Source organism: Microtus pennsylvanicus, chromosome 12 (genome assembly GCF_037038515.1).
Source record: "Microtus pennsylvanicus isolate mMicPen1 chromosome 12, mMicPen1.hap1, whole genome shotgun sequence".
Classification (NCBI taxonomy): domain Eukaryota; kingdom Metazoa; phylum Chordata; class Mammalia; order Rodentia; family Cricetidae; genus Microtus; species Microtus pennsylvanicus.
Window position 1 is genome coordinate 59941129 of NC_134590.1, and position 12819 is coordinate 59953947.

The window sequence follows — 12819 nt, forward strand, 5'->3', positions numbered from 1 at the left end:
TTTCTAATGCTGCAACCCTTTAATACAGTTCCTCGTGCTGTGGTGACCCCAGCCATAAAATTATTTTCACTGCTACTTCATAACTAGTTTTGCAACTGTTGTGAGTCATGCTATAAATTGTTTTGGAGTTAGAGGTTTGTCAAAGGGATCATGACCCACAGGCTGAGTTCAGGGTTTGAATTCTTTGGGAGTAACATCAGATCCCCTGCTGAAAACTCAACAGTGGCCTTACCATAGTGCCTAGGGGTGAAGGAAAAAACTATCTTTCTCCTGCTTCCACAAAGCCCCTCACCCCTTGCTAAGAAACACCATAACCATGTAAAGGAACCCATCCTGCTATGAGGCAGAGCAGCATGGAAGGCTCTACCAGCCCCACCCCCTGAAGCATTGTTTTGACTTCCTAGACAGATCTTAGCCCTGCTGGGCCCTGATGATTTAGCCACAGACATTATCACCTTCTCTCCAGGTCTTGGCCCTATGAAAGTGGAAGGCAGAGCCGTGGGATTCCATATGGCCTTTGTCTGGGCTCCACATGGAACAGGAACTCATCTGACTTCTGGTTCACACCTCTCCATTCAGCAATCCTCTGGTTGCCAGCTTCCAGACTGGCCCCCACCTCCACACCTGGATGCCACTGTGGGCCTATCTCACCTACTTCTCACTCCACACCACGACAAAGGGAGACAGGCATGCACTGAGCACCTTCCCTTCCCCAGCCTGGATGCAGGAGGTAAGTGGTTCACCGGCCAGGCTCAAAGTGAACCTGGTACCTTGTGAGAATTGTCTCGAATCTCCCAAGACTGAAATCCCTCTGGGTGCATGCTGCCCACTCGCAGCTTATGGCACTTTTCAGGGGTGGATGTGTCTTTTACGGGGACCAGGATCATAAGGTAGGAATACCTTCCAAGAGCCAGCATGTCCAAGGTCCTGAGCCTGCCTGCACATGGTCATCAGAAGATGACTGGGCACCAGCTGTTCTGCGAGAGGCCCCAGTGAGCCGCAGCACTTGGAAAGGGCTGGCCTCCTCCCCTCTCAGCACCACAGCTGCCCTTTGGCACAGTGTGAGTTCTTTAGGATCAGGACCCTCAGCTTTCCACCTAATGAACCTCCCCTTGGGGGCATCTAAGTCCTTGCAGCATCTCTGAGGAGTGTCCTTTAGAGCTGCTAAGCATGCTTGAAAGGCCGTGCTGGACAGTGCGGGTGTGATCTCCATAGCTGTTTACAAGGACCAAAGCTGGATGAGGGTGAAGGAAAATCAAAATGGAGAAATGGGCAGATGAGCCAGAGCAGAGACAAGAGTGTGTTCGCTCAGCCATTGCCCTTCATGCTGGTGTCAGCCATATCGCGCGACAAGAGACAGGCGTGACAGGGGAGAGAGAGGCATGACGGGGAGAGACAGGCGTGACAGGGGAAGACGCTGCTTGGTGGATGTCTGTGGTGGCATTTCCGGAGATGCAATCCTGAGGGTCTGACCTCATCAATGGGTTAATTCCCTGGATGGGTACTAATATGATGGCATTACTGAGAGGTGATGGCAGGCGGGAGGTGGGACCATGCTGGAGGAAATAAGTGACTAGGGGTGGGTACTTCCAGACATATCTTGCCTTGGCCCTTTCCTATGGCTCCTTTCTCTGCTTCCTGCCCCTATGCTATGAACAAAAGTGCTTTCGACACCTTTGAAATCACAAGCCAAAGGAAATCCTTCCTGTAAAATTCTCAGGTCTTCCATCTCTCTGATGCAAAAAGCCACTAAAACAGCTGTGTCTTGTCAGATTTGCTGTTGCAAGAGCTGCCTCTGAGCCACTACAGGGAGATGGACTAGCCTCTGCCTCCATGTTTCCAGGGAGGTGGGCTAGCCTCTGCCTCCATGTTTCCTTATTCACCCTGCATGTCTTGATTGCAGTCTGGGCAAAGGTTCACTTGAGCATTGAGGACACCAGCTGCTTCCTACACAGAGTGGCACTGTCTGTTCCTCCCTCCACCATGGGGACATCTTGGAAATGTCCACAACCTCGTTTGAACCCCCACCCACAAGGAAGAACAGCTCTTAGTGCTGTGACTTGGGGCTTTGAGTGTAAGGTCATCTGAACCCAAACATCAAACTTCAGGATGCCCAGACTCTTGAGAACCACACACAATGTTTCAAGAACTTGAAAACACTCCCCACTTGCTCTGGGGTATTTGGCCACAGCTTACCACCTCACCTCTCTGGTCTTTCAAGACCATCTTCTTTTCCTACTTAGGAAATCTGCTTTGGGATTTTTCTTTGGACTGGTCTGGGATTCATTACATAATGGGGGATGATACTGAACTCCTGATCCTCCTGCCCCCACCTGTGTGCTGGGATTACCAGCAGGTGCCACCATACCTGAGATTGAATGAGCTTCATGTGTGCTAGGCAAGTATGCTACCAACTGAGCTATATCACCAGCCCCTTTGGAATTTTTAAGGAGATGTAAATGTTTATGAATCAAAAAGCATATACAAAAGCCTTTACTCATTCAGCTCAAATGACTGCTAGTTTAGTAAGCTAGTCAAAACACACACACAACAACAACAACAAAGTCACCAACTCTTTGTAAGACCCATGGCTCATCTGGAACACCTGACTGCTTGCTGTCATTCTAGTCATGTGTGCAGAGGGCACAGCACTGTACCCTGAACCTGGCGTGCTGCCTGTAGGAAGCAGCCTCTAAGGCCGAGAGGAGAAATCCAAAGTGTCAAACCCACTTCTGGTCCTACCAGGTAGGCCTGGTCGAGGGCTTCCTTCCTGTAGTCCAGCTCCTGCTCCAGGTAGCCCTTCTGCCTGCTGAACAAGTCCTGGAAGAGAGGAGCATCATTAGGAGCCTGGCCAGAGCCAGTCAGCTGCAGGGAGGCGGAGTCTACCCACTAGTGACTCCGGGGCTGGGGGGTGGGGAAGCCTTGACTGCCCTGTGTGAACTCCCTGAAGAGACCTCGCTGCCCTGGGCTGCCTGGACTGTCCAGGAGAAGCCTAATCAGGATGACCCTCACTCCAGTTCCCTCTCCTCTTGGGTAGCTGATAATAGTCCCGAGTCCCTGAGCTATGGCCTGGGACCGTGAAGATTGTCTTAACAGTTCTCAGATGCAGTGCATCCTCTGTCCAGGTCTCAGGTGCAGTTCATCCTCTTCCCAGGCTGCACTCCCTCCTCCCATGGATCTTACTGTTATACATCCCTGAAGGCCTCTGGTTCCCTCTACATGGGCCTCATCTGAGCAGACTGCATGTCCCATTCTACACCCATGAGGGCTTAGAGCCACAACTCACATTGCAGCCCCTGAATTTTATAGATGAGGAAACAGAAGGCCAAGGAGATCAGTGCCTTGTCCATGGTGCCACTGACGATAGGGATAACTAGAAACCCAGGTTCTGAGGTTTGCCCAGGACTCTCTGGACACCACATCCTGCGTTGGCTCTGTGTGATGGCCCCTCCTTTATTGAACTCTCAAGAGAACTTGAGATGCACACTGGTATTAGATGGCTTCAGAGCCAGGACTTCTAGAATGGCTTCTCTTACCTCTCTGGGTTGAGGACAATGTCTCCCACAAATAGGGCACTTATGGGCATAGCACCCCTCATGGCCACAATCCAGTCAGGTCTGCATTAAAGAACCCAGTATATAACCAGGGAGGACAAACTCCAGGTCCCCAGGCTATCCTGTAAAGACTCCAGCTGTAAGCTCCTGTGTGTCATGCTGTGTCTCTAAACTTCTCAAGCTGCAGTCATGTGACCCAAGGGCCTGTGAGTCCAGGACGGGGGCACAGACTCAGAAATGAGTGTTAAGTTGAAAACTGGACGAGTAAGAAAGGAAGAGAATGGAGACGGCTCAGAGGACCCACAGGGGTGGAAGGGAGAGGATGGAGACGGCTCAGAGGACCCACAGGGGTGGAAGGGAGAGGATGGAGACGGCTCAGAGGACCCACAAGGGCTGAAGGGAGAGGATGGAGACGGCTCAGAGGACCCACAAGGGCTGAAGGGAGAGGATGGAGACGGCTCAGAGGACCCACAAGGGCTGAAGAACCACAATGGAATTGAGCCTCCCCCAAAGCCAAACACCTTAGCTCTCCATCCTGCCCCCTGACTCAGGTGGTGGAATCTTTACCTTCTCCTTCTCCAAGTCCATCATCTTCTGGGTGAGGGCTGCCTCTGTTCCCTCTATCTGCTTCAGCCACTAGAAAACAGCAGGACAGGAGGACGTAGGCAAGTGAGCAGGGACACCGGTGGTCGGGGGATCAGGGGGACTGGGCCTTGTAACCCAGTATTTGTATACGGGCATTTGCTCAAGATGAGGAATGATACACATTCGAAGGGCTGTGTGTGCGCATGGCTGTGGCTGTGCGTGTGCCATCAGGGCTGTTTAAGCAGGTGCATGGGTGGACAGGAGCTGGAAGGGCTGTGTGTCATCCATGTGACCCCCACTGACCCTCCCATGCCCAGCCCAGTGGAAGGCAGCAACGCTACTATTTTTTCAGGTGAAGACATGAAGGCTGCATTAAGTCTTTGTTCAAAGTCACACAGCAGTGGACTAGCGGGTATACTACCCAGCTTGCAAGACAGGGAAGCCACTCCCATGATACTTCCAAGGCGTGCTGTGAGAGCAAGATGCAGAAAGGAGCTGGATACATGCATTTAGGGTGGAGAAACAAGGGGATGAAAGTGGACAAGAGCCAGGAGGACACTCAGACATGCCAGAGACCACATGAAGCATACACTGATGGCTGCCATATGATCTACCTTTGGTCTGGACAGATGTCGGTACAGTGTGTCCTTGTCACTAGGCTAACTTTGGGGTTGGGTGGGGGTGTCAAAGGTACCCAGGAGAATTCGGGTTTCATTGATTTGAACCTGAGCATGAATTATGACTTTGACCTTCTAGCTGTGATGCAGTCTGGCCCGGCAACGCTGTGCCTCTTTTCAGACTGAGGCTTCCCATAGCTTCCCAGGACTCACTGGTTTCTTTCTCCTCTGGCCACAGCTCTGAGGTCCAACTTAACCACCCTGAACCTGCTCTAAAGCCCGCCTTGCTCTTCAGGCTCTACCTCAGCCCTTGAGAGCCTCACCCTGTCCAGACACTCCATGCTGTGTTTTATGTTCTTTTCCTGTTTTTCAGACCCACCACACTCCCTCCCCATGTTCATCACCCAGGTCAGAGCACCACCCAATGCCTACTCCATGACGGACGCTACTGGGTGCCCCAACCCTTACTGCAGGCACAGCCTTGTGGAGATTTTCTCACATCCTCTACTTCTGACAACACAGACAAAGCCAACACAGCATGATCCTCTCTGAGGATCACTATGGTCCCTCAGTAGGCTCTGCTGGCCTTCAGAACCTGAGTCTGTCCGGGCATGGTGGCACACACCTGTAATCCCAGCACTCAGAAGACAGAGGCAGGCAGATATCTATGATTTTGAGGCCAACTTAGTCTACAGATGGGTTCTAGGCCAGACAGGACTTACACTGAGATGCTGATTCTCCATCCCCACCCACTGCTCCCTCACCAAAGTCTCATGTATCTTAGTTGTCTGAAGTGCACCTGGCTCCAGAGTGAGTCACCTTTCACCTCAGGGCCTTGACACACACTGCTCAGACATCAGCATCTCCATCCTCAACATCAGACCCAGACCATTGTCAAGCTAGCATCCACCCAGCTCACCAATCTCAAGCTAGCTCTACCCTCTCCTCCAGCAAGCCCACGCTGCTTTCTGAGGCCACAGGCTCATCTTGTCCTGGTGCTCACATGACGACCGGATCAGTCATTTCAACTTCCACCAGCCACCCAAAGGGGGGAAACAGCAGAGCCAAGCGCACAGGAGGTTACAAATAAACAGCTGTGAGGTGGAGAAGGCCCAGCATGGATGTGGGTGGAAGGGGAGAGAGAGGTGTGAAAGCCACGGTCAGAGATTCCTCCCACAACATCAAGGTCAGCGTGGCCCTGAGCAGCGGCAGACAGATGCCAAGCAGCTCCTCCTCACACAGCTTGTGTAGCTTCTTGTGAGAAGGATAAATGTTTCTGTTGAGGGATTTAGAATGCTGTGCTTTTAATAGCCTGATGTGAGCATGAAATACATTTTTGGAAGGGGTCTTAGGGATATGTTCCTGTTTTGAACGACACATGCCCTTTTCAGGACCATGGACAGTAACAGAGCAGGCTCAGAGAGCTGGCTGGCGTTTCTGTTTGCGGACCTCACACTCCTTGGGGAGACTGCTTCTGCTGGACAGGAAAGAAGCGAGCCTGTCCACTGGGGAAGCTCCAGAAACTGGATGTCTTATGAGTACCTCCAATGCCTGGGATCATTAGCTGCAGAGCCTGGGGGGAGGGGCTCTGCAGTGGCGGTGGGGCTACTCTCTCCTCTCTCTATACTGTCTACAGGCCAACTCAGAAAGCTTTGCTGTGGCTGAAGGCCTAGCTAGGTCTTGTCCTCTGACCCATGGCTCACAGAGAGAATATAACATAGCGAGATTTGTTTTGTTGCTATCTTGGTTTTAGTTTTTAATATGTTTTTCATCTTCCTGAGCTCTATGCCTACTTTTCAGAGGGTTTTGAAAAGGGTTTTGAGGGAGAAGAGTATGCTTGGCTGGGAACCACAGGTGGGCCACACCGCTTTATGTCTTAAATTTGAGCCTCTCTGTGGGCTCAAACCTGGGTCAAGGTTAAGCATGATAACTTGTGCTCAGTTAACCTAATCAGAGAGAGTCTGATGGGAGTTATCTATAGCCCAGAGCTTGACCAAGCTTCTGAGGGGGCAGGAGGAGAGGGGCTGCTTGATAAGAGACCATCACAGGAACAAAGGACCACCTGTCCAGACTGGGATACACTTTGCCTGCACACCAAGAAATGGCCTTCGTGCTGCTAAGGGAGAATTGGGCCGGGCTCACTGGGTACTGAGTGACAGTGGTTATTTTGTTTGTTTGTTTGTTGTGAGGTATGTTGGGAGGGGAGAGCTTCCAGGGTCCCTAACCAAGTTCTCTGACATTCATACTAAAGGCACTGTCATGCAAATTGTCCTCTCTGTAGTCAGTTGTCCCTCCTTGCTCTCGACTGTCCACATCTGAGGCACCTCCATGTCCCTGCTAGTGAAGGCTATACTGGTCACACAGCTGTCCCGCCAGCATTCTCAGAGGACTCATGACCCAGCTCCCACCCAGATCCGACCCCTATTCTTGGACATTGTAGGGAAGAGATAAGCAGCAGTAAACACACAGGATTTACTTTAGTTCACAGGCAAATGCCTGAACCAGGGTCTGGCAGAGCCAAGTCTGAGGAGAACCAGCTGAAGGCCAGTCTCCAGCCTCCAGCCTGATGCTTCTTCCGTGCACTCAGAGTTCTACCCACAGATATCACCCATGGACCCCCTGCCGTCTGCTCTCATGGGGCACTGAGGGCCAGGCAGCCAGGCAGCCAGTATCATTCTCTAGTATTTAGGACAAAGTGGAACAGGTAGGCCAGCATGGTGAGGTGATGGCTGCCAGAGTAGATGGGTGTCAGCTAGCGGGAAGCTGGTAAAAGTGAGAAGAGTGCAGGCAGAGGTGGGCAAAGGAGGGCAAGCAGAGTGTAGCTGATGCCAGACAGGCCCCATTTCCTCCTCTGTAAGAGAATGCAAGAAGTTGAGCGGCCCTAAGTTGCTAGGGTACTGGACTTGGCACAGCTGCTGGGACAGGCGTGGAAAGAAGTGTCATGAAACTGTGCTGCCTGACGCCTGTTCCCAGTGAGCTCCCCACCTTCCACTAGGGCTGCCCTGCCCCTGGGGGACAATTCCAGGGGCTGGAGAACCAGTACCTACAATTGTCCACTTGTCTACTGTGAGCCAGCCACCCCAAGCCAAAGACTGTTCTTACTCTGTTCATCAAATCCTGAGAACCTGGAAGAGCAAATGGTGAAGTCAAGACTCAGACTAGGAGCGGCCTCCCTGGTAGCTAGGGAGCGTGCAAAGGTGGCCTTTCCTCATACTCCGGAGAGTCGCTAGGCCCCCAGGACCAACAGGCTATGTCAATGTAGGACATACTGGGGCATGTATCGTTAGTCAGCACTTGGGTGACTCTATAATATGGCCTGTTATGAAGGGCTGCAAGACCACATTTGATTTTGTTGATGCCAGGGGTCATATACTGAATCATCTGCCTAGCATGGTGTCAGACACTTGCTCCTCATGAACCACCAGCCATCCAAGTGTGACTCACTGACCCACCATCCACTGGAGAAAGCAAACTTGGCCAGATAAGGACCATGAGACCTCGGGCAAGGCACCATCATAGTGTCTTATCTCAATGAGTTGTGTCCTTTACTTGGTTGGGGCTTGGGGAATAGATAGGCCCCCAGGGGAGAAAACTGTATTTTAAGTGCCCTTCTGATGATCATGGAAGACGGAGTTCAATCAAGATCATTAAGACCTCATCATTCCAAAAGTGGCCTTTCAGAGTCTGACTTGTGTGAAAGGAGAAGACCTGCAGGGAAGACTCTACTGCATGCACACTAGAAAGCTGCGTGCATCTCAGGATCACCGTCACACTGGGGGAGGCATGTGAGTTAGCATGTATTCTTTAAAAATAAACAGACAAAATTTAACCTCTTTAATATACACAAAGCATATACAGAAGGAACAGTTACAACAAATGCTGATGTGATGAATGGACGGATGGATGGACGGACGGACGGACGGACGGGTGGATGGACAGACAAGAAAGAAGAAAATGCATAAGGCACACTGGAATCTTTAAACACCATACAATGGTAACTACCAACTTCCCATGGTTTTGTTCCTAGTAACAGCCATATTGAGTGTGGAAATCAACCATGTGCCAAAGTTTCAGGTTATGGCTCTAGAAACCATTTTGACCCTACAAAAACCCTGACAAGTGGTCTTACTATCTAGCCAGAATTCCTATTCCAGAATGTACTATAGATGGGTTCTCCAATGCCTATCGACATGTATTGTGAAGGTGTCCCTCCAGGGCACACTGGTAAACAGGAAGGGATGGGCACTCCCGGGACACTGAATCACTAAGGGGTGGTGAAGTTCTCTGTGGGTAACTGTGAAGAAATGACAGTGCCATCTGAATACATATTTGTGAGCCACTCTAAATTGCTTAGAAAGCAGGAGAGAAATACAGAAATAAGCCAAAAAAAGAATGGACATTGGAGAAACCAAGAGGAAATAAAGCAAACATCATAGCTTGTTTCCTGGGACAGGGGCATCTTCTTCCTGGGTTTCGAGGCTTGTCTGCAGTGAGCATGTGTGGTCCTTCATCTTGAACACGCAAAGGCATGCATGTGTACATGCAGACGCAGACTGACCCACACACATGCTTCCAAATAAAGCGACACACCAATGTACAGTTTCTGATATGGTGCTGGGTGCTGGGACAAAATGTGAGCACAAGGACACTCCCGTGTCTACCTTTTCACACAGGGCAAGCACAGTTCCCGCTTGGATTACTGCAACCTGCTCTTCATTCCTCAAATTCTACAACACAAAAATGGGCAAGGACATTGACACTGGGCTTTGAGTCTAGGGCAGACGAGTCTGCGCCAAGCCCCTCTGGGGTGCGTCCCGATGATCAGCCCCGACTCAACATCAGGGGGTCAGCCATCTGAGGCAAACAGCTCCAGCCCCTCTGTGGAGACAGTTCACAGAGTGGCACCAAGGTTTGGGAATGGGACATGGTGCCTGCCTCTTTAAAGACGATTGTTATGCAAGGCAAAGAGATCACCTTTTAACCTTGGCACTTTTAACTTGAGTAGTGGGACCCGTTTTCTGTGAATCAAGTTGTCTTTAGGCTTGTTGGTCCCCTGTTCACTCACAGAGTGTAAAGCTGTCCTCACTTCAGAACCCCACTCTGACAAACATAACCCAACCACCCACATGGGAATATAGCTATACAAAAGCCTTCCATTGTACTTCTCAGATGTTTTAAATCAAGGAAAAATTAAAAACAAAACAAGGTCACACAGAAAACCCCGATCAAAACGAGAACACAGAACCAGAAACCGATCGCTCATAGTTACCCCGTTATCGCCAAGGATATCTAAGTTCTTCATAAGTTCAGAGATATTCACACCCTGGAAAAGATTTCCAACGTTCATTCTCATGTAAACTGCTCACACAATCCACAGCTATCCTAGAGTCCGGGCTTACACGCCTCCTTTGGCTCTGATGCCACGGCAGGACCCAGCCTCTGGCTCTGCTGAAGCAGGTAGGGGAAGGCGTTGCTATGGTTCATTTATTGAGATTCACTACAGGACAACCCTGCTTCCTGGGCTCACGGGAATCTGAAGGTTCTGCCTGTGAGGTCTAGTGGGGCTCCATGTCTGTGACCAACCACAGTCACCATCAACAAAGCCCTTGTTATAGGCTGGGCACTGCAAAAAAAGAGACAGCCAGTTGCTAGTTTGGGTTTGTAGTCTGCCTGTAGTTGGGCAGAAGTAAAGGGTGACACTTGGTGACCCCTCTCTGTCTTTCAACACAGCAGCAGAAGGCCCTGTCCCTGACCTGATGGTGCAATCCCTCTTTACCACCACACCAGGTACTCAGCCCGCCCCTGAATGGCAGGTCCTTGGGGGCATACCCCACCCCCCAAACATGCTACCTTTACTCCTTCCTGGTGACAGAAAAGCTGGAGTGCGCTGCTGTTGTTCTCGGGGAAGGTGGTGATTTGGAGGTTAAAGGCTGGCGACCTCCGCTCTCTCTCCTGGGGAAAAGACGTGGTTTAAAGACAGAACTCGACTGTGCTATCCACCTCTTGCCATTTTCCCAAGTCATCAGCAAAAAGCGACATATTCCGGCCGGCTAAGGTGCAACTACACAGCACACATCTTGACCACACAGTCCTGCTATGGGACGTGTGGTGTCTTCTTGCCTTTCCAGGGCCAGTGGCCTCTCTGCACACTTTGCTTCTTGCCTACTGCTGGGGAGAAACAGATAATATGGCCTCACAGGTCTGTCTGTTGCAATCCAAACCCCAGCAGTTACAAAGGTGAGGCTTGATCAATACAGTGCATCAAATTCAATGGGGATCAGAAGCCAGCCACCACTGTGGGTTATTCTAGGTTGGATACATCATTATCCCATCTGATATCCAGGCTGCCTCATAAGGCATGTGCCCATGGAGGCTTAGGAATGCTGAGTTTGAGGTCCCCTGTTAGTAAGTGGCAGAACTGGGCCCACTTGTGACTCCTTGCTTCCCATAATGGGTGACTCAGCTCACAGACTCTTTTGGTTGTTTTTTTTTTCTTTGATCCACACTAACAAGATTCATAAGGACTCTCCAGCCTCTCCGCCCCCTCAGATTTACGGCCGAATGTCCCAGAAGAGACATTCATCAGGCATCTACCATGTGAGCATTTTGTAAAAGGCCTGAGGGAGCCTCATTGCTTAGAGAGATTACAGCATTATGTTGGCAGAACGGTACCCAGGTCTCCAGCACGCTCTCTACATGAAGCAGGCTTTAAGCCCGTGACACTGGCGGATGAGTCGTGACCGGTTAGCACAGAAAAACCCTCTCTGATTTTGCCTCAAATCAAGCTGCCGTGGAGGGGGGAGGAGCTGAAATTAAGTAGAAAGAACTTACAGACCTAGGGCCCCTTCATAACACAGCCAAGAGACGTAATGGAGACTGCTGTGACCCTAGAAAGCATGCCCCAACACACTGTTCCTGCATGAGCGAGGCTCGAGGGAAGGGGAGGGGCTGTTCCCTGAGTTTCCAGGAAGGCCGGAGCTGGCTCACCTCACTTTGTACTGCTCTATCAGCCAAGGAGGCTAAGGCTGCTTACTCCCCTCACACAGCTGCCACCAGAGGTGCTATTAGGTAGGCTTTTCATAGAAGGGGGGATCGGAACTGCCCTTATTTCGTATGAACAAAGTCGTGAAACTGCTTCCCAGTGGTTCTGAAGGCGGTGGGAAAGCACACGGTATCTGTGGAGTGCTCAGGGGAAAGAAAGGGGGTCACACAAAGGACTTGTAGAAGGGATTCTCACAGTGGCAGGGTACTAAGCATGACCTCAGGACTTTCGGTTCCTGATGAATGAGTAAAGGCTAGAGCTGAGGGACACTGCGACACCGGAAGGCGAAAGCCGCGCGCCACATCCTTGTCAACAGGACACAGTTCGGGTCACAGACAGAGCTTCCACGACAAAGGAAGGAAAACAAGAGCAGAGGTGCCACAGACGGGTGGAGGCGCCCACGTGGATGGAGGCACTCATGCAAAGGTGTCAGCTGGAGAAGCAGTGCACAGTCACAAGAGCCTGGTGGAGACGCGTCACGAATGGGAAGATGTGTAAGATGCCGATGGCTTTTGAACAGAAACAGAAGGGGAGGATGAAGGGCTGTGAGAGCCAAGCAATGCTGTAACACACAGGATGCAGGATGGGGCGGGGAGCAACAGATTCCCCGGTGCCCCCCCAGAGTCCTACTCACTGCCCTGTGGGGCTCCCAGGGGGACAAGGGTTCTATAAGCGCAGTGTCTGGGAGTTTGTAGTTGCAATTCGAATCACAAATAATTTTAGTTCAAGTGGCTGCAGAGCCCAGGTCCGTATTTACTGGCCAGAGGGTTTGCGCGAAGGAGTGGGTTAACACCAGTGTAAATACATCCTCCTGCCTGCCTCCACTTACCTTGCATTCACTTTGGCAGGCAGAAAATAGGCCTGCACTGCTATTAAACACAGCAGGGGTCAAGAGCCGGCTGGGTCTGACCCTGCTATCTCAGGAGAGGCCTGCTGCATGCAAGATCAAAGGTGTGTTCTCCATTGCAACAGTGCTGCCGTCTGGGGCTGCGGAAGGCACACCCAGGGACTGTGCATGCAG

General features: G+C 51.1%; 1 protein-coding gene across 11 annotated transcripts in view; it reads right to left on the reverse strand.

Moving 5' to 3' along the window:
* The window catches only part of Jakmip1 (janus kinase and microtubule interacting protein 1), a 120550-nt gene that overhangs the window by 7301 nt on the left and 100430 nt on the right, over positions 1-12819 (reverse strand). For 5 of the 11 annotated variants that reach the window (XM_075943729.1, XM_075943734.1, XM_075943732.1 and 2 more), the window contains exons 14-18: positions 10607-10708; positions 10026-10079; positions 9418-9483; positions 4122-4190; positions 2731-2820 (exon numbers count right to left, since the gene is read on the reverse strand). In XM_075943729.1, the coding sequence (XP_075799844.1) occupies positions 2731-2820; positions 4122-4190; positions 9418-9483; positions 10026-10079; positions 10607-10708 (381 nt within the window). The remainder of the gene's footprint in view (positions 1-2730; positions 2821-4121; positions 4191-9417; positions 9484-10025; positions 10080-10606; positions 10709-12819) is intronic. The other 6 variants (XM_075943733.1, XM_075943736.1, XM_075943737.1 and 3 more) reach the window with 3 other exon arrangements.